Below are 22,101 nucleotides of genomic sequence, written 5' to 3'. Positions count from 1 at the left end.
GCTACAGCAAGATGAAGAGTTCTGGAGACTGGTTGCACAACAACGTAAATGTACTTCACTACTGAGCTGCGTACTTCAAAATGGTTAAGTTGGTAAATTCTATTTAATATCTATTTTACAGTTAATTTTTTAAAGAGGAGAAACAGCTCCAAATTTCATGATCTTACACCCCTTGGTTATGGAAACTCACTACAGGACGCTTTTATACTATTTTAGTCCTCTGGTCACTTGGTTATGGCCTAGAACGCAAATGAATTAAAACTCCACAACTATAAACTCAAGTAGGTTACAATGTAAGTCTTACAGGTGAATTTTGTCTTTGGAGTTGCTGCCTTATTTATACTACAAAGCACTACAGCCTAAAAGCTAGTCTAAAACTTCACGGCCACGATCTTTAAGTTCCTTTGGTGTACAATGTTAGTGACTACACAAGAAATGAATTAAGAGATCTAAAGAATATTTTGAGTCAATTATCCTACATTCCAATGTATTCAAACTACTATTTCACTTTTGTGCTACAAGTGCTTAAACAGTTACAATATGGTATTTTACTGACAAGATACACTGAACCAAAATGTTGTTTCCTGAGAAAGGTGAGGGGTCTTTCCTTTGAGATTTGTCTAATGAGAAAATTCTATACTGAGACATTTCATTACCAGAACTTCATGGATGGTTTTGTTAGGTTCCTATCTTTATTTACATAGAGATAAAACTCCTAGTTGGTGAGGTGTTTCCCCTCCTCAAATCCCTTCCAAAACAAAAAACAAAGACCCAAAAAACCGAGATTTTCATTCCAGGGTAAAAGGCGGCAAAATAGCTTGGTCTAAGATGAAATAATCTTAACGTATTTCTTTCCACACATTTTCTTTACAACCTTTGTGATAGTGAACAAGGAAGGAGGAGATACGTGTTCAGTACTAATTCCTTTCAAAACCAAAAGATTTGTAAAAAACAACGCTTAACACAAAATTTGAATTAACTTTATTTCCCCTACAGTCAACAACTTCTCTGCATTGAATTTTAAAGCAACAAAGTAAAATAAAATCCCCCAAATGACAAGGTATCAGAAATCCAGACTTCGTTACACTCTATTTGTGAAAATGTTCAGCCATTTTATTGTTCTGTAAAAGAACCATCATCTGGGTCAAAAATGAATTCTATAAATCAAAGAATATTCTACACCTTGGAAAAGAAAATCAGCAGTAACATTCTCACTGAACATTGTAAATTACATTTTTCTTCATAAAAGGTACATACTATTCTGCACTTTTCCACCAAAAGCAGTGGTGTGTTATGCTTGTTATATAAAAAAAAGTTCTATCCTGTGGCAGGAAAAACCCTTTCTCTTTCACTTTTACTAAACAACTGGAGAAAATGTTCAAGTCTGTATAAAGTTGCCTATAAGCTGGAAAGTGAACTTGTTCAATCTCCATTTACATTTTAGTGCACTTTTTGACAATTGTCACATTTTTAATAAAAGTAAGAAAATGCATATAGCACTAAAGAGTGTTTCATCAAATGCTTAAGGGATTAAAACACATGGAGCAGAGAACAAAATCACTGTGATGGATGAAACTGTTTTAAAATAAGAAAAGTCCAGGCAAAGTTGTTACAAGTCTTTTGCCATTTTGATGTGTCACAGAAAATGAACTTCGGACACCTGTCCACTTTAAGGGTTTTTTCCTTAATCTTTTGCATGTAAACATAGTGCTAACTTCAGTACTAAGATACCAAAACCCCATCCTGGTAAGCAACATCCTGGGTAGTTGCCATGATTTCCAAAGAATATAAATTTAGCCCTTGAATGAACAATGTATGAAATCTGCTCTGTAAGTACCTGGTGAAAACAACTGCTAACAGCAGTAATAATGTGTCAACATAAAAAAACTACTTGAATCAATTAGCTACTCAGAGGTCCATCTTTGAAACAGCAGCTTCTTCTCAGAGCAAACAGTAAGCAATAGAAAATGTACATTTGATGAAACATTCTTTGCACTGGAGAAACATGAAAATAAATATAATTCAAGGAAGTATAATTATTTTTCTAATATGTCTTTCTCAGACCTGTACTAGTTTACTGGTTCAAAGAAGCTCTCATCACCTTTTGTCACTTGTATTTTACATATTGCTATTTGGGTAATTCAAATAAAATGCAGGTCTTGTAAAAGAATAAAAACATTGACAAGTATGCATGTGCCAGGGACCAAATTAGAGGGTTCTTTGGTGCAATTAGTCCAAATTCTCAGATTTGAAGGATAATATGTACCAATAAAAAAAATCTGCTGCTAGACATTTACAGCAGTGCTCTGTCTTGCTTCACATTGGAAATCAAAAACAGCTGTTCTCAACAAGCCAATTTTATTTTTTTAATCAGGCATTGCCAGAAAATTTTGTATATTAACCCGGACCAGTGATGGTTCTGTACCCTCTGTTGCTGTGAAACACGACATGAGCTAAAGGCAAAGACCGGTTCTCACAAGGACAACTGCTTCAAGTTAGGAACCAGAACAGTGCATTTAAACAGTCTTCTTAGATATTTTCTTGCCTTTCTTAAAAACCAGCTTATTTTTAATGTAGCCACGCTTCCTTTTGGTAGTCTATAAAAAAACAAAACACATAGCATTAATGCAGGTTTCTTACTGATTAAAAAATCTATATACACACATGGTTTACTGCACTATGACAACTTAGTAAGCTCTTTGCTCTTCTTGTGACTGGATTCCTTGAATACTTCAGTGAATGCCACTGAACTGTTTAGTGGTGTTTCTTACCTGAGTACACTAACACATCTAAGGTGCAAGGACTAGGTTCCTAGACATCCTCACCATCAAGTGAATGAATCTTCAGTTCTCTTCTCAACCAAAGAGTGCTGAGCTGTAATTATTCAACTTTCCAGGCAAGAGAGAATACGTACCACTACACTAAGGAATCAGAAATGGTAATGCTGCTCCTGGTTTAGCCTCCAGGAAATTAGGTGTGTGCCAGAAAAACAAGTTGATTTAGTAACTCTTAAGAGTCCCTGTTTTCTGTAAAATGAGCATGACTGTAACCATCTATAAAACTGAGAGATATAATCACTTGGCACATTCTCTAAAAATAATCTTTTAGGTAAGAAAATAAGCAATTGAAAATGTAAAGCAAAACAACATTCCTTCAGTTTCACACATCTTTTAAAAATAAAATATTTTTCTTAACAATTCAGTATCCCACTAAAATACTTTTAATAGACATTTCCTAGTATTAGAAACAAATTACTGCAAATGTAGTGGTACAAATTTCTGCAAAAATATTTATGTTAGAACCCTACAGGATAAATCATAGGCACATATGTCTTTCAATCTGATACACAGCCTGAGATATTGAAGACAGCAAATATTTTTTGAAAATAAGTAACTTAATGCACCGTCAAAGCTCTGGGTTAACAGAGGCAAAAGACTCGAGAGACCACTCAATTCAATTTTTCACATTTAAATACAACTCTCAGAAGTTTCAGAAACTGGGTAAATCCTGCATCATGTTCCTTTACTCATGATGTTCAGTTCAAGACAATTTATAGTAGTTTCTAACAGGGATGAGAACACAAGGCAAAATGCAACCCTTCTTAAGGTACTAAAAATTAGCTACTGCTAACTTGTTAACCCCATTATGTTACCTTATTGTTGAACTGATTTTATTAAGGCAAAAAGAAAGAAACTTCAGAGGGTACAATTTTTAAAAATTCAAACCAGATCTAGTAGTTTCTGTATTATCATTACATCCAGATTCTAACAGGACACTTTTTCTATGAGGTCTTATGATGTGCCCCAGGAATTCCCAAGTGTGTAATAGCCCTCAGGGTGCTTTTCTCCTACTGGCAGTGAACCATGCCAAAAAATCTTTTCCGCAGCCTGGACTATAAGTTCTAGCACCTTAGTCATGCTGGCTTTGTGATGGCCGGTAAACTCTCAGAATGGATGCTGTTATGTATACCCTCCTCCTCCAAAGTCAAAACCAGGGTAGAGAAAGGAAAGTATAAAAAGCATTCCTTCATAGTGCTAGTACAAAACATCTAAACCATGGAAACCAGAACGTCAAAATATGTTATTGGCTACCAGAATATATGTTTTGGGCACACAAGACAGATTATGTTTTACTTATCCATTCACATTTATATTGGGAAAATGATGGGAAGGCAAAAGAGGTCAAATTAAGAAAATTCACTGCCTTTGGGGTCTATATCGTCAGACAAGTTCAACAGCCCTCTTTCTGCATAAAAAGTACACCTTAGTTATACTTAGATATCTTAGGAGTAACTGCTTTGAGACTAGCAGCATTTGCCTTGTGTACTGGTGTGACTCACCAGTTTCTCCTACCTCATAGCTGTGACAATCATCTGATTTCTTAATGTTATTTTACCTAAAGATGATGAGTTTTCTATGACTAACACAATGAATGTCAACTCTATGTGACATCTTTAAATACATTAGTCTAGATTTGGTAATTTACATCTGGCACATAAAATATTCATATAAAAAGCTTCCACTGACATATCACACCATTAATATTCAGCACTTTCATAGTACAAATTAAAATCATCTGTATTTTGAATACATTTGATGTATATTTTAATAAACAAAAAGTTAAGACAGTTGTTTCAATGATATAAAATAGCTGATCTATGTAAACCTAAGCATCCTTAAAAAAGGAGAACTGAAGTTAGTCTAATAATAATCGGTATTGTAAGCATAGTACCTTATAAGGAACCTTAACATTTTATCTGACTGTTCATTACTTCCCATTTCCTAGTGCTGGACAACCTATATAAATACTCATTTTTAGTTATCTTTTATAGCAAAGATTATAGATCTATTTGGCTTAAGTGAGCAATAATGACCCCCAATGAAATACTTCATATTTTATATATTTATTAGAAAAGAATTGCAGTAGTCTCATAATTCCTGCCTATAAGCTTTGTCACAATTACATAAAAAAATAATTATCTTAAGATAAATGATTTTTTTTGGGCTTCAGAAGGACTCACCCAATTCAAACCTATTCTTTATTCAATGAATAACAGAGCAATACCACACCAAGAATGGAACACGAAGATGCAATATAAATTTGCTCTGCTCAAAAGATGAACTATTCATAATTATTTTACTTGAGAATTTAGCGTTTTTACTTTCATACAGGTTTGGAAAGCGATGGCCACAACTACATCTTACAAGTTAAGTCTTACCAGTGGGAATAGCACAAACCAAAGCCAGAAGGTCTCTGGAAAAATCTCAGCTTGGGATATCTGAAGTGCTCAGTTTGAAAGGAATGCTCCTAGCAGGCTAGCCTGATATTTAGTTTGTATTAATATAGAAGCCACAGTCTTTATAAATCTGGCAGATGGACATTTATTGCAATTTCCAGAAATTCTTTTTCATAAAAACCAGCCAACCTTAAGTTACCCTTTAATGCCTTCACTTGGCACCCACCTTCTTTGACAAATACTTCTGTTTTGGGAAAATGTTGGTGACTCGAGGTTTGTGATCTAATGTCTCCCTGTTGTCAGGTGCTTTTACTTTATATATCCTAACAAGCCAGTGTTCTGATGTAAAGGCTTCTTCCAAATGCTTGAATTTAATGTCCTTATTTCCAATCTCAGCATTACGTGTTCGGTCAAAACCTGGGGGTGTACGAAAATCCAGCTGCAAAAGTAACATTATTACTGGGTGTTAACCACATTGGAAAACATTCAGTGTTATAAGACAGTAAATGTTATCATTACACTAATACCTTCTCCCTTTAAACTAGGAAAACAAGTAATCTATGTTAATAGTTCTCATGTATTGCTATACATAGGAAGAAATCAGGAAGAGAGAAACTAAGTACATCAGAGTAAGAATTTCACAAAGTCCTTAGAGTAGATGAGCATCCTAAAGGTACTTAAAAAACACACACACACTAAAACATAGAAATGAAATCTATCAAAGCCCTTTTTATAGGTATACAGAGAGAACACACCCAAGGGGCTTCTTTTTTCAGGGCCTTGCACTATCCTCTCTGCCTGGCATGTTCTTCATTCAGCTATTTTGCATGGCTGGCTCCTTTACCACTCACTTCAGGGAAATATTTTCTTTAGATTAGTGACTGACAATTCTCCTTTATTGTTTCCTTAGAGCATCTTGTTCTCATAACATACATTATTAACATCTTTACTTACAGTAAAAATTACCTGTATCTTCAACTGGGATGTAAACATGTCTTTACTTATTCAAAGTGTAGCTTTATATCCCAATTATTATTTGTTAAATAAATGCACAAGTAAGCAAGAGATACTACATTCTGAAAGTGGGAACTACAAAGGAGGCCAAATAAAAAAACCAAATCGCGAAAGGATTTATGAGGGATAAAAAGGGAAAACATAGGGAGGGAAGGAGACTTTAAGAAATTCTCAGACTGTCTTGGTGTGGTGGCTCACACCTGTAATCCCAGAACTTCGGGAGGCTGAGGCAGGAGGATGGCCTGAGCCTAGGAGTTCAAGACTAGCCTGGGAAACATAGCAACATCTTGTCTCTACAAAAAATACAAAAATTAACTGGATATGGTGGTATGTGCCTGTAGTCCCAGCTACTCAGGAGGGGAGGTGGGAGGATCAACCGAGCTCAGGAGGTCATGGCTGCAGTGAACCATGATTGCACCACTGTACTCCAGTATGGGCCAGAGAGTGAGATCCTGTCTCTGGAGGGAAAAAAAAAATTTCTCAGACTAAGTTTATGTTGACATACAAATCTAGCGTAAGTAAATTAACCTTTTTTCCTTTTTTTTTTTTTTTTTAAACAGAGACTGGGTTTCGCCATCTTGCCCAGGCTGGTCTCGAACTTCTGGGCTTAAGCAATCCTCCCACCTCATCTCCCAAAGCTCTGGGATTACAGGTGTGAGCCACCAGGCCTGGCCAAACTCAACTTTAAAACAAACATGAAAACCAGCTCTCCTTCAAATAGTGAATTACTTGTTCTTGTTTATCTATATGATAGTAAAAGTTATACTTCATATTTTAACCATATATTATTCTTGAGTCAGGTAGGCATCAAAATGAATGTATGCTGGGAACATGGCTTAAAATTATTGATAAACTTAAAAGAGAGGAAGAAAACGGTCCTTCGATGTGATCAGTAGTGAGCAGAGAAACTAGCAACAAGCCAATCAGAAAATATGTTTTCTGGGGTAACTGATTATTATAGCCAATGTGCTTCTTTCTTAACAAGAGTTTAAAGACTAAGTGTGGCTTTCAAAAGAAACTATAAACACAAATAAAAACCTAAATCTAGATTATCATCTGCTTTTTTTTAAGTCACCTACAAAGTAATTCCAAGTGAATAATGATAAAATATAATCCACTTGGAATTACTTGAAGCAACACAACAAACAGGAACACAGCATATGCTAACTATTCTGAAACTAAGTGAATATTCTAGTCCATATTAGCCACAAAGATGGTGTTTTAGAAAAGGATAAAACTTTGAGCCGGGCGCCGTGGCTCACGCCTATAATCCCAGCACATTGGGAGGCCAAGGCGGGGGGATCACAAGGTCAGATCGAGACCATCCTTGCTAACATGGTGAAACCCTATCTCTATTAAAAATACAAACAATTAGCCGGGTGTGGTGGCAGGCGCCTGCAGTCCCAGTAGAATGGCATGAACCTGGGAGGCGGAGCTTGCAGTGAGCCGAGATCACACCACTGCACTCCAGTCTGGGCAACAGAGCGAGACTCCCTCTCAAAACAAAAACAAAAACAAACAAAACAAAAAACAAAAAAACCCAGTAAAACTTGATTCACAAATTGAAGTCCAAACATACCCCTTTAGTTTTGATAGTTATCTTGATTTCCAAAGATAGTATAAAATTAAGCAAGCAATTTTTCCTCTGCTTTATTATCAACTTAACCAGAGAGCAATACAGAAATAAGCACTTTTCAGTGAAACTAATAGTATGAAGATAGTAATTTGGGACCAACACTTATAACTAAGGACAGATTAACAACAGCAAAACAAATTGATTAAGACTGAGTGCTCAGCGCACATTATGCAGGAGAAACCTCAATGAAAAGGAACTCAAAGCAGTGGCTTAGAACTCTGGCTTATATGGCATGCTCAACAAAGAACAATACATTTGTGGAGAAAGGACAAAGGAAAGTGGTTTTAGGCCTCCAAGATGGGGAAGTAGAAGGGTACATATATGATAAACTAATGGAGTAAGTTTTGTTTGCAGATTCCTCTGGTGCTTTCTCTGGGCTGATAAGAGTCTTAAGAGTTGTCTCCAGTAAAGGAGAATTTATATTCCGCCTTTAGGTAGAAAAGAGGTTAGACAGAGCTTTTTCTCTGTTTGCTGCTTCTAAATTGCCTTCAGCTCAAAATTAACTTCTATGTCAAAGAGGCATATTTTGGGGTGACATATTCTGGTTTCCTTAAAAATCAAGTCATCAATCCAAGCACCATTATTTACAAACAAGAAAAGAACCAAGTGGAATCCAAGGCAGATACAAATTGTCTGAGAGTTACATGACTTGACAGAACCTGATCGAAAACACAGGTATTATGACATCAAGTCCATTGTTTCTTCTTTCTGCCACAATGCCTCTTTACACATTCACTCATTTTGTAGACCCTTAAGCTTTTGTACCACATCATTCTAATTTACTAGAAAACTCTGACCCAGACAGCTCTAGCTATTTGTGGTAATGGAGAACAGGGAAAGAGTGAACATCTGAAGTGACTATTTACTTCAATTCTTTAATTTTAAGCTTTTCTCCACCAAGCAGCAAAGTGACGTACCTAAGACACCACACTGTTTCCTAGCTAGGAGAACTCTTCTTGGAGAACAATACTTTCCAAAAGCATGAGGTCTAAAGGTGAGATGGCAAGCAAAGATTGGATTTGAGGCTACTGTTAATAAATATGTTAGAAAGAAGTCCTTGATCTAAAATTTTATTTTCTAATTTCTCACATATTAGTTTCAGAAATCTAAATTTAATGAAAAAAAAAAGACTTAGATAACCACATTTCTCTTCAGCACAATCAAAACATCATTATCCTGTTTTCTAGAGGCAAATAAGACTATGTTTTAAATATTATTTTGAATGAAAATTAGACAAAAATGGATTTAACTAACCTGCATTTCTCCAAATCTGTAGTATGACATTTTATACATAAGGCAATTCAACAAAGTAGGGGATCCTGCTTTGTCTACACGGAATTCTCCCTGGGGGGTAAAATAGTCACTTTCCTACAAGGAAGAAATCAGAAGTTCCATATTAGTTCAACTTAACATATTCAAACCTATAGTTTCCTCTTTTCATTTCTCCGTAAGAATAAGCTTTTGAGGTATCATTATAAAGCCATATTCAGTTACACCTCAAAAAAATAAATCCCACCAGACTTTAAACCATGTTATAAGGCTTTAATTATTATTATTTTTGAGACAAGTTCTTGTTCTGTCATACAGGCTGGAGTGCAGTGGCATGACTGTGGCTCACTGAGGCCTCAATCTCCTGGGCTCAAGCAATCCTCCCATTTCAGCCTCTCAAGTAGCTGGGACTACAGGCCCACAGCACCATGCCCAACTAATTTTTGCATGTTTTTGTAGAGAAAGGGTTTCACCATGTTGTCCAGGCTGGTCTTCAACTACTGGGCTCAAGTGATCGGCCTCCCAAAATGCTAGGATTACAGACATGAACCACTGCGCATGGCCACTTTCATAATTTAAATAGACTGGTACCAACACCATGGCTTAATACCAGGCAGGGCTGGCTCTCTCAATTACCCATCCTCATCTCTGTTACTCCTTTTCAGAGTTTTCTTAAGTGTTCTAGCTAAATTTTTCCATATGAACTCTAAATTCAGCTTCTTTAATTGGGGAGGAGAATGTTAAAAAAACTGTGGTAATTTTTTTGGGTTAACTTATAAATTAACCTCTATGAGGAACAATTTTGGAACTCTAGGTAAAAAAAATGTAATTTCTGAGTCAGAAATTCCTTTTCTAGGAATTAACACTACAGAGATACTTGTATATGGCCAAAATAATGAACGCAGAAAGTTATTATGCATTGTTTATAAAACCAAAATATTGGAAACAATCTAAATTCCATCAATGGGGACAGGTTAAATAAATCATGGCACACACACAAAACATGCAACATACTGTGCAAATGTAAACAAAGGAATGAAGAAGCTCTCCATATTCTAATATGGAAAGATCACCAAGACATATTATGAAGTGAACAGGGTATATAACTTTCTAGAAGTAAAAGTCACAAGAAAATAACCAGTGATGACCAGGGACTTTTCTCTCTCTATTTTTAACTGACAAATAAATTTGTGTATATTTATGCTGAAGATCATGTTTTGAAATATGCACTGTGAAATGGCTACATCAACCTAATTAACATATGCATCAATCATACTTATTTTGTTGTAGTGAGAACACTGAAATATCTACTCTCTTAGCAACTTACAAGTACATAATGCATTGTTATTAACTATAGAGGAACTTTCTGTTTTTTTTGGGGGGGGGTAGACTTGTTTGTATATCGTCTTATACTTTATTTTTGAACCACACAAAGAGGGGTAGACATTTATTGTATATCCTCTTATACTTTACTTTTGAACCATATGACTGTATTATCTATTCACAAAGTTTAAGAATAATTTAAGATGCACAGAAATTTAGGATTTCTGTATATATTAATGTTCAAAGCATACATTTAGAAAGAGTGATCTATCACATGTCACAGTTTTAACACTGCTAAAGCAAATCCACAAATAAAAACCACATACTGGGAGAATTAAATTTCAGAAGATTAATACAAAGAAATAATGTTTACTCATCAGTTAAGGGAAACATTAGAGCACTGACATTTTTGCCCAGGAAATCTGAGGCTTTACTTCATCCCCATCACCCGACACCTGCATATATTGTCCCAAAAGATTCCTTTATTCTGGATCAGTGGCAATCACTCTTATCTTTTGTGCCTTCATCATGTAAAAGCACAATGCTGGATGTCCATCTTAGCTCACAATTTAGTAAAAGAGATAAGACAGAATCTAATACAAAACAGCAGTGGTTCCCAACCTTTTTGGCACCAGAGACCAGTTTTTGTGGAAGGCAATTTTTCCACGGATGGCGGGGGGCTGGTGGTTTCTAGATGAAACCGTTCCCCCTCAGATCATTAGGCATTAGTTAGATTCTCATAAGGAACGTGCAACCTAAATCCCTTGCATGCGCAGTTCACAATAGGATTTGTGCTCCTATGAAATTCTAACGCTGCCGCTGGTCTGATAGCAGGCGGAGCTCAGGCAGCAATGCTTGCTCACCTGCCCCTCACCCCCTGCTGCGTGGCCTAGTTCCCAACAGGCCACGGACCAGTGCTGGTCCGCGGCCTGGGGTCTGGGGACTCCTGCAAAACAGGTATAAATAATTTGGTGATGAGTACAGACATTGAGTATACCAGAAAAGGGCTTTTAGAGGGGGGACAAGTCTGTGGCAGGGAAAGTATTCCAGGAAAGGAACAGCAAAAACACATGTGTCAGGTGAGTCAAGGAAAGAAACCACCAGCAAGTTTCAGGGGCTGGAACATACTGGCAGAGTAGAAAAAGGTGACAGAAGAACAAGAGACCAGCAAAGGAAAGCAAAACATGAAGAGGCTTACATTCCAAGCTAAGGGGTTTACACTTTATACCAATGTTTTATCAGAGGTTGTCTATTTTGTACCAGTCCCTAGGCGGGGGCTTCAACTACTTTACTATAAATTCTCATTAAATGGCACTACAAGTTCATTATCTTTGGCAAAAGATAACCTAGTCTGCCCTTGGTCACCATTTTAATTCCAGATCCTAGAACTAGACCTAGTGCTCAAAGTATATTATGTTGACTGGCTAAAATAACTTGCCCAAGTTGACAGTTCTAGTTTTAACTCATGTCTGTCTGGTTTTAAGGTCCCTTCCCTTAATCTATTGACATCTTTTGAGCCTAAAAGTAACATGATCAATTTCATCTTATACTGGGAGGGAGGAAACAAGATAAGGCAAAGATAGCAATTTCAAGGTTACTATCCTATTTCAGGTTTACAAGCATAAGGGCCAGTACTAGAGTGGAAGCAATGGAAACGGAAAGAAAGGGATGACGTGAGAGGCTGTGAAGAGACGTAAAAGTAAGAAGTCTTGGCAACGGACTGCTTCATAGGGGAGAATGGAAATATTCGTTCCATTTTGAGTTCAAAAAGTTTTAATCTAGGAAATGCCTCTAGTATCTTTAATAAATAGTAAAGTCAGGGTAAGGAACTAATCTGAGGGATAGGATGATGAAACAAATACAATGCAATTATCAGGATCAGAGAATTACTTGGACACAGTGAGCTATCTTACACATACCTGGAATTATCTAGTTTCTTACCCGAATGTCTTTGGGATGTTCCCCTTCAGCTATCCTAACCATCCAGAGAAATTTGTTGATATCATCACCAGAATAGCCAATAACCCCTCCAAAAATAACCAAAACATAATCTACATCTAGAGTCCTCATGATTTTATAGGCTGCTGTTTCATTAGAAGACATAGCTTTTCCCACCTGCAGAATTTTAAAAAAAATGAGAATGTTTTTGATTACTCCCACATTCATAAAAATCAATGTATATTTTTACTACAACATGGAATTCATCAAGAGTTTGTTTTACATGGATTTTTTTTTGCAGAAATGATTTCCTATGAATTCAACAAATGCACTGAAATTTATGAACCTCTCAACTATAACTAATTTATAGTCAAAAATCAGAATACATGTTCTAATATTTTGCTAAAAATTAAGTTCTATGACATCAACATTTTATGATGAAAGCAGGCAAGCTTAGAAGAAACAACTTCTCACAACCACAGACCAGGGCTGGCCAGTGATCTTGCTAGCACACACATTTCTTCTCCCCAGTCTAGCACACATCTGATAATTAGCTACAACAGTAATATAAATAGAATTCATTTGGTTAAGACTACTCTTTGTATTTAAAATCTTTGAAGTACAAAGAAGTGATTACATTAATCTATGTAGATCAGTTGTTTAATAGCTAGAGTAAGTCTGCCTATCCGTAAAATACAGTGCATTTACTTTACATATTTGCAAATAATTTTTAGTTTATAACATGAAAAATACAAGCCAAACACTTTAAGTTTCAGATTTTGTCTAATTCTTTAGTAAGCTAAATTTAAAATAAAATCTACCAGAAATCAGCCTGTAATTCTGAATGATACTCAGTACCATTCTTAAAAACAAAATAAATAAGCACAACTTGAACTCACTTTATTGAATATGTGTGTAAAAAAAGTACTTTGAGAATTCAGCAGAATACTTTTCATCCACATTTTTCCTAGTCACAAGTGAAGCCTGACTGCTAAAGAGTCAACAGAGATTTTTTAATCTTGTGTTTATTAAATCCTTACCAGTGCTATGTGGCTGTTATTCCAGGTGTTATTATCCACCAACGTAGTTCTATTAGCCATTCCAGCTATCTGATAGCCATAATCCCACCAAGACATTACTCGTGCATGTTCATCTGTATTTTGCCTTAGCCAAAAGTAAGCTTCTCTAAAATCATCTAAGATATTCCTGGTGCTGAAAAGAATCACAATACTCTTTTAAATGAGATGTCACAAATGTGAAGAGGCTAACTTAAAATCTTGAGGTATTAAACCACTGAATGCGTTTAGATTTTAAGGATGGTAGTTATTAAATAAAAGCCTCTACCGATGAGAAAAAAAATAGTGAAACAATGAAGAGCTAGACTAGTGTTATTCAAACTATGTGTGTGTGCACAAACCACCTGCATATCTTGTATTTAAAAAAAAAAAAAAAGCAAAAAAAGCCGATTCTGATTCAGTAGTTCTGGGGTAGGGCTTATTAGTGTACAAGCCTAATAAGCTCCCAAGTGAAACAGTAGTTGAAAGCCATGGCAACACATAAATCAGCTGTTCTTACATTTTAGCTGCATCCGAATCACCTGGGTCTGTTAAGTCAGCCTGCTAGGCCCCAGCCCCAGGTTTCTAATTCTGTAACATTAGGATGAGGTCAAGAATTTGCATTTCTAACAAGTTTCATGTTAATGATGATGCTGTGTGTACGAAGACTACACACTTGAGAAAAGCTGATGTATATGAATGATCATGCATGCAGAAATACTCTGGAAAAGAGCATGAAATACAATGATTACTACCGATGACACTAAGGTGGAGGAGAGGACAAAGAAAGGTAGATTCAAATGCAGAGCTTCACAGAGAGCAGAAGCCAGAGACTGGCGGGGGCGGGGGAGAGTGCTCGGGGATGGTTAACAGGTACAAACACAACAGGGTGATTACAGTAAAAAATAATTTAATTGTACATTTAAAAATAAGACTGTAACTTGATCGTTTGTAACTGAAAGGATAAATACTTTAGGGGATGGAAACCCCATTTTACACGTGATTATTACACGTGCCTGTATCAAAAGACATAAATAGAATGTACCCCATAAAATATGTATTTACTATGTACTTACAAAAATTAAAAAATTAAAAACAAAAACACAAATGCAAAATCTCACAAACAACATTCCATTTTTTAAATTATATCCTTTGAGACAAAGAAAAAGTGTAAGTATAAACTGTTTTTGTATCTATTTTCTTACCCATCATGATTGTATGAGGCCAGGACTACACTTGGACTAGAGTAAGCATTGCTTGTGACCCAGGTACAGTGGACAGCAAACATCATCAATAGCATCAGCATCAACATGGTGACAATGCTTTTTATATTAGGGCCTAATCCCTCTTCAGTTTTTTCCTGTTCAGTTACATGTTTCCTCACTTTACCTGCCTGAAGATATTAAAAAAATTGGTTAGACAAATTCATTATTTGACTTGCTTCATTAAGACACTCAATGGAAAAAGTTCGGAGACTGTTTATCAATTTAATTCCATGACTCAGAAAATGTATAACCATCAGGATATTCTGATGTGGGTGATGGAGTGTTTTCTAAAGTCAAATGTGAATCAGGTTTCCTGGGAATATACCAATCCAGAAGCTGGTCATAGAGCAAATTAATTATCTACAGTAAGAAGCTGCTTTCAAACCCAGTTGTCCTTGCAATTTAATTAAATACAAAGGAGATTAACCAAACGACCCCATTGTTGTGAAATCCTAATATGTAAATTCTTATAAAATCTTAATTCCACATCCTGAAAATGGCAATGCTCAGCTATAATTTTGACCATGTACCATTTTAGCACAGGAAAAAACTGCATTAACAGAATCAGTCTTCCAATTTCCAAACCCTAAAACCAACAGACTTGTTAAAACTACAATTACCTTAAAAAATCAACTTCCCCAACAAAAAAGGGAAGAGAGAATATAAAAAGTCACAATTTCTAAATTTCAAGGCTGGTTAAGAAACCACAAAGCAACAACAAAAAAAACCCAACGATAACAACAAACACAAAAATCAGGAATGTGGGTTTATTAACACAAATCTTGACAAATTAAATTCATCTTACAGAAGGAAAGAATTTCAAAGTTAATACCGATACTCGGAAGTTTAATTTCTTATTGGTATTTTAAAACCTAGGCAATATTCAAATAGCAAAGTTTAATATGTCATCCAAGACAAGTGCTCTAATTCTTACAAGTCCTTTTCACACTTGCACCAATGGAGAAACTCTAGATTAAAAACAAATTACCTTGTATTGGCCAGTTACCGATTGCTAACGAACTGGAGGGTTTTAAAAAAGGCATTTTGCTCCCACCATTTTACTGTTCACCCAACCAAATATCACTTCCAAAATATTTTGGAAGTATGCACTGAGTATGGACCTGAAGAATAAGCACGTATCTGTCCACACGGTTTCAGAAGGGTTTACAGTGCCAAATGTTATGTAATTTAGTAGAGCATCAAGTTTTTGCTCTCAAAAATGGAAGGGTATATTAACAAGGGTATATACATTTTAAGTATTCGGATAACAAATGATCAAAAAGAAGTAAGAATTCCTTCTCTGATTACATTCTATTTTCTAACTCTGGGCTAAAAGACTGACCAGGATTCACATTTTGAGGCAAACAGTGAACACCAACTAGAAAAGTCAGAGTTTGTGAAAATCATCATTTAATAACATTTCTTGATATGTATAGTTCTTACTGTGGTGGAAAAATTAAGAAAGTACATAGACAATTTAAAGGCCTTACTTTAGATTCCCCACCTTATCATACAAATTTCCTGGATTTCTTTTGTCATCCTCATCACTGCTGTCCTCCACAGGTGGATTTTCCCTTTTCATGTCATCCCCCAAATAGTGCTCAAAAACATTTGAAAAGGCAATTGCAGACAGCATACACACGACTGGAGTCAAAGTCAACATCAGTCGCACCATCACTCCAGCAAAGTAGACAGCACTGATTGCATATAGAGCAACTGCAAAGACAAATTCTCTTACAATATGTTGGAGGGAAAAAGTTCCCAGGAAACTGAACTAGATACTTAAAACCACACTATAAAACCAATCTGGAATTATATAAATGTCTCACAAACGATCTAACTGTTTCTAAATTGATACTACTGACCAACTGATTAATTAGCCACATTTAGAAATTATAGCTACTGTTCACTAAATAAAATCTACATATCCACAGTTTAGAAAAATGTATATTATTCTAATTTAATTAGTTATGAAGAATTAGACTTAATTCATTATTTGTCGATAACATCATAAAAAATCCATAGCTGGCAGATAAAAACATATTTGTGCATGACATCCCCAGGCAAAATAAATATATAGATTTTAAATCTATAAAAAACCAGTGCCATAATCTGGCACGAAGCCTGCTTTAAAAACAAAAACGGGATGAGAAGAACATAAGTTATTAATCAAAGGAGGAACCGGCAAAGTTACTGCCAAGAAACTTAAAAAAAAATTTTGAAACAAATTTCCAATAGCCAGAGCTTTCTGGAAAACGTGCTAATAACCACAGGAAAAGGCTCTATTTCTGGCTGAAGGCTATGTATGACTTCACAAATTCAGTGAGACACGTGAGCTCCTATCTTACCTGACACTAATTTTTTTCTGACTAAAAAGTAATATCACATCACATTCTTAAGTGTGTATCTCCATGCATTTGTATATATACACACCTGTGTAACTACAACCCATAATGATATAGAACATTTTTATATGTCCTCATGCCTCTTCTCAGTCAATAACTATCCCCTCCCCTACAAAGAAAGGTAACCACTATTTAGACTTCTAAAAAATTAGTATTCTTTATTCTTGAACTTTACAGGAATGTAATCACATAAAAATGTTCTCTTTTGTATTGGCTTCTCTTATTTCCCCATCCTGTTCTTTCATTGATCGATGTGTTGTATTCCACTACAGATATATAAAAATTTATTCATTCTACTGCCGATGACTTTGGAATATTTACTATGAGGGGTTACTGTAGATAAAATTACTAGTGCATTCTTACACATGCCTTCTGGTAGACATATGCACTCACTTATCTTAGATATATACATAGGAATGGGATTACTGAGTCATGAGGTTTAAGTTAAAGCTTCTTGAATGATGCAGTATTAACAGGGCCTTATCCAGGGTCCATTAACCTAGAGAAGAATGAGTGTGCCATCCTTTAAACTGAACCCCTACAAGTGCTGTTCTTTCTTTCCTGATTCATATGTCACTCATGGTCCAGGCCCCATAACTGTACAAGTTTCTAGCACTACAAATTACTGACTGGTGTGATCCTGTGCACGTGATAAAAGCTTTTCTCAGTTTCAGTTTTTATCTTATACCAAACAACCATGGCATATTTCATGTGTGATTAAATCACGTACAAGCCTTTGATATCTACTTATTTTGTCCACTTACATTAGAAATATCGAATCCTAAATACTTGGCTTTTAAATATTTTGTATTTCAAGTCTTATGAGTTGGAAATATACAAATCTATCAATGAAGAGGATGTTTACTGAAAGGTGATCCTTATTCTGTTATAAAATGGACTTTGCTCTGAAATCTGGAAGATGAATGTCCCTAAAAGCTTCTTTCTAAATAAAATTTTACTCAGAAAACAAAGTCAAGGCTATTGTCAACAAAGTTAAAATTTTCAGTTCTCAAACACAAACTATAATAACATTAACCTCTCAGAAACCATAATATACTAGTCCTAAATTAAAACAATCAAAATAATACGAATTCAATGAATTTTTTTTTTTTTTTTTTTTGAGACAGAGTCTCGCTCTGATTCCCAGGGTGGAGTGCAGTGGCTTGATCTTGACTCACTGCAACCTCTGCCTCCCAGGTTCAAGTAATTCTCCTGCCTCAGTCTCCTGAGTAGCTGGGATTACAGGCATGTGCCACTATGTTCGGCTAATTTTTGTATTTTTGGTAGAGACAAGGTTTCACCATGTTGGCCACGCTGCTCTCAAACTCCTGACCTCAGGTGATCCACCTGCCTCGGCCTCCCAAAGTGCTGGGATTACAGGCGTGTGCCACCATGCCCGGCCTCTCAATGAATTTTTCTTGGTTAAGCACCTATGCAAAATAAGGGAGAAAATTTATGTCGAATATACAGAGTCAAACAAAGAGAAACAATCATTTAAAGTAAATAATCTCAAAAAGAAAAAGAACTATTCCATATCAAAGTATTCATTAAAAACCTCTCTTACCAAATACTCTTTCATCGTTGATATTTTTGATGCAGAACCAAAGGCCTGCTGGGAAGGTACACACAAGGATATGGAGATCAAAGAAGAAAGACACCCAAGTCGTAGGTTGGTGCTCAGACACTGATGCAATAATTGGAATGTGTATTTTTGCGTACCTGGTATTAAAAAAGTTAATATTGTTTACAGTTAAGTGATAGAACAGGAATTCCTTTTAGATGAAGAAATCTTGTTTGATTGTATAAATGGTACCTACTCCCTACCCCTTCTAATTTACATATACCTTCCAAGGTAACCAGCTATACTGGATATAAACCTGTTCGGTCTATGTTGGTAAAACTAAAACTAATATGCCGTCTGTAAAACTGAGAGAATTATCTAGATCCAGATATAAGAATGTTGGCTCTGAATTCCAATACAAAAATCGCTGTTCAAATGGCAATTTGTTGTGCAGTTTAAGTCAGCATTTTTCATGTTTGCATCAACGAGTCTCATTACCTTTTGGAATTATTACTGCAGACTGAGTATCCTTTATCTGAAATGCTTAGAACCAGCAGTGTTTCAGATTTTAGAATATTTGCATTATACTTATCAGTTCAGCATCTCTAATCTGAAATTCTGAAATGCTTCAATAAGCATTTCCTTTCAGCATCATGTTGGTGCTCAAAAAGTTTATGATTTTAGAGCATTTCAGATTTTGAATACTCAACCTGCAGCAGAAATACTTTACCCAATAATTACACCTTACACAAAGACGATGCCTTGCTTGACACGAAGCTGGCATGGAGGCAAGTGAAGGAAATGGAAAGGACTGAAAAAATTATTACTGAAACACTCTGAGATTCTAAAGTAGTCAATTAAAGTTTAGAAATTAAGAATAAATGTAACTGCACAAGTTAACCTAGCAATTTAACCTAATCAGAATAACAGTCTACAACTTGGGTTATCCTTCAAATTCGTTAGTGATTCATAGGCTGAACTCTTGAAGTATGTGTCTAATTGTTAGTTCCAGTCACTCATGCATAATTTGCTCATGTCCTTTAATTAGACCTGGACACAAGTCCTTCTGGTATCACATCAGAAAGCATGTCTGTTCAATAAATTTTTATTGAGCCACCTGGGGAGTAACAAGACAGAACAGCAGAAACAGAGGAGGGGCATAAATTATAATCAATAGATGTTTTCTAATCTCCAGGAAAACATTTTAGAGACAAAAAGTTTTACTGAACTAGTCTAATTCAAAACCAAATGTATTAACTCATTTTCTAACAGCATTCTAGAAAAACCCCACAACAGATATATACTCTCTGTTTCACAGATTTAAAAAACTTAAGATCAGATGGTATTAGAAAAAAATTAAACTTTCTTCCTATCTATGGCAATTAAATTATAACATAGTATCCTTAACAATTCTTAAGAATAAAAAATTATTACTAAAGATGAAAATGTTATGTTAGGTAAAAGAAAAATCAATCTTTAAATTGCACAGTTTACCTAAATATTCTTACAAACAAAACGGAAACAAGGAGTTGCCCAGGCAGAACAGAAATACACAATGTACATTTCATACTAAAGGTACATTCAAAACAGGTATCATAACAAGACAAAATACAAGGAATTTCACATTTACTAAACTAGCATCTTTGGTACTTTAGAAATGTTGCCCAAGAACTGAATGAAACACTGACAAAACAGATAAAAACAAAGGAAAGGGGGTATTTCAATAAATATGATGCCAAACAATGTAACTGCACTCACCCAGTATCCCACAATGAATAAAACCTGCCACTCCATGGTGCAATGTAACCTTGGAAGGAAAAACACAGAGGAAATTAATCTGCCTTTTTATTATTTTGTAAATCTCTTCTTGCCTTTATGTTTATTATTAATTATAGATAGACTTAAACTAATGTTCGAGGAATTTCAGTTTGCATTTATAGATGTATTTCGGACAGCTGGCGGTCAGAAAAAATAAGGTAGTGATCAAATAAAAATAATATCCATGGAGAATCCATTTCCAGAGAAACACACTTGAGATAAAGTTGTACAAAGTTTTCCAATTCTCTTAAGCTTTTAGTTGACTAACAGTGCTAAGGCATTAAACAAGACCAGATCATTTTTTTTAAAAAAAGCAGTGGGGGGGGGGGACAGGAGGAAGGGAGTTTCTAAATGATCTAATTCGTATGCCATATCCCACTAGATAAATTCAAAGATGACTTTAAACACTCATGGCTTTTACATTAATTTGACAGAATAAATTTAGAAATAATTTGATTTGTTTCTAAGGACTGGTAAATCAAGGTTAGAGGGTAACTTACAATTCAGAAGCAGACTGAAACTGATTCTGTTAGTAAACTGCTGAAAAGTAGGGGAGAAAGAGGGAGTGTGTGTGCATGCAAGAGAAAGTGAGCATATAGCAGGTAAATAACAGTTCTGATTTTTTTTTTTCTTTTTATAGTTTGGGCCTATTCATCCAGCAAGAGAAGGATGCTTTAAAGTAGATTTATCAGAGCTTGACACCACAAAATTAATATACACTGTTCAAAAAAAGAAAAATAAAAAAATCACTTTGTAGTCATGCTATTACTCAGATTTTAGAACCTTTGGCTATTATTCTTGTATTGTTTGTATAGACAATATTCACATCCTACAGGTGGTAACACCTACCTGTGTAAGTCAAATAGATGACACTAAGGAACACAGCACCTGCAGCTAGTGATACACCCAAAAAGAAAAGGGTCTGGAACTCTTGTTTTGTTAATCGGTCTCTCAGATACTGCAAGAAAGCATAAGCTTGCAGCAACGCAAAGACACCTAATTAAAGAAAAGGGTCATAAAATCAACAAGGCAGTTTTCCAAGGCTATTTAAAAACTTTCATTCGAAAGAGCTTCTTCGAATGTCCTGTACCATTCATATCAAAGACTAGTTATTTCATTTAGCCAACATTTCCTTTGTCAAATGACAATTGCCCAACTAATACATCCAAAAAATTCTGTGACATTTCTTTGTTTTTAAATCATCAGACTCCTCACACATGTACCAGGCCGAAGGGGGAAAAAATCCCATTTGAGTAACAAGCCAGTTTAACACATTAAGTTCCTCCCTTTCCCCTATATTTTAGGGGGGTTTTCTGGGGTAGAGGGAAGTAATTTTTAAAAATCATGGAAAAACAATTCTCCGATTTGTTTTGCTGAAGGATACAAAGACTTAGGATCAGGATAATCTTGATATATAGTTACTATTTATAACTGAGTAATAAGATGTGACCTTAATTACACATTTAGACAAGATTCTAAATTAGCATCAGGGCTCACGCCAAATTACGGCATCTTGGCACTTGAGAAACCAGCAGAAGCTGGGAAGTCTTTCTCATCTTTTCTGTTTGTTCTCCCTTGAGG

General features: G+C 35.5%; 1 protein-coding gene across 1 annotated transcript in view; it reads right to left on the bottom strand.

Annotated features, from left to right (window-relative positions):
- Nucleotides 1-958: 958 nt before the first annotated feature.
- Nucleotides 959-22,101, bottom strand: part of STT3B (STT3B, subunit of the oligosaccharyltransferase complex (catalytic)) — a 103,707-nt gene continuing 82,564 nt past the window's right edge. Inside the window, exons 7-16 of the mRNA XM_011961535.1 lie at nt 21,370-21,516; nt 20,461-20,509; nt 18,706-18,860; nt 16,241-16,452; nt 14,677-14,864; nt 13,457-13,628; nt 12,420-12,593; nt 9,141-9,254; nt 5,463-5,675; nt 959-2,597 (exon numbers count right to left, since the gene is read on the bottom strand). Coding sequence (XP_011816925.1) covers nt 2,517-2,597; nt 5,463-5,675; nt 9,141-9,254; nt 12,420-12,593; nt 13,457-13,628; nt 14,677-14,864; nt 16,241-16,452; nt 18,706-18,860; nt 20,461-20,509; nt 21,370-21,516 — 1,505 coding nt within the window. The 3' untranslated portion in view covers nt 959-2,516. The remainder of the gene's footprint in view (nt 2,598-5,462; nt 5,676-9,140; nt 9,255-12,419; nt 12,594-13,456; nt 13,629-14,676; nt 14,865-16,240; nt 16,453-18,705; nt 18,861-20,460; nt 20,510-21,369; nt 21,517-22,101) is intronic.

The sequence above is a fragment of the Colobus angolensis genome, unplaced genomic scaffold (assembly GCF_000951035.1).
Source record: "Colobus angolensis palliatus isolate OR3802 unplaced genomic scaffold, Cang.pa_1.0 Scaffold56, whole genome shotgun sequence".
In the NCBI taxonomy this organism is placed as follows: domain Eukaryota; kingdom Metazoa; phylum Chordata; class Mammalia; order Primates; family Cercopithecidae; genus Colobus; species Colobus angolensis.
This window is presented reverse-complemented; position numbering and strand designations above follow the sequence as displayed.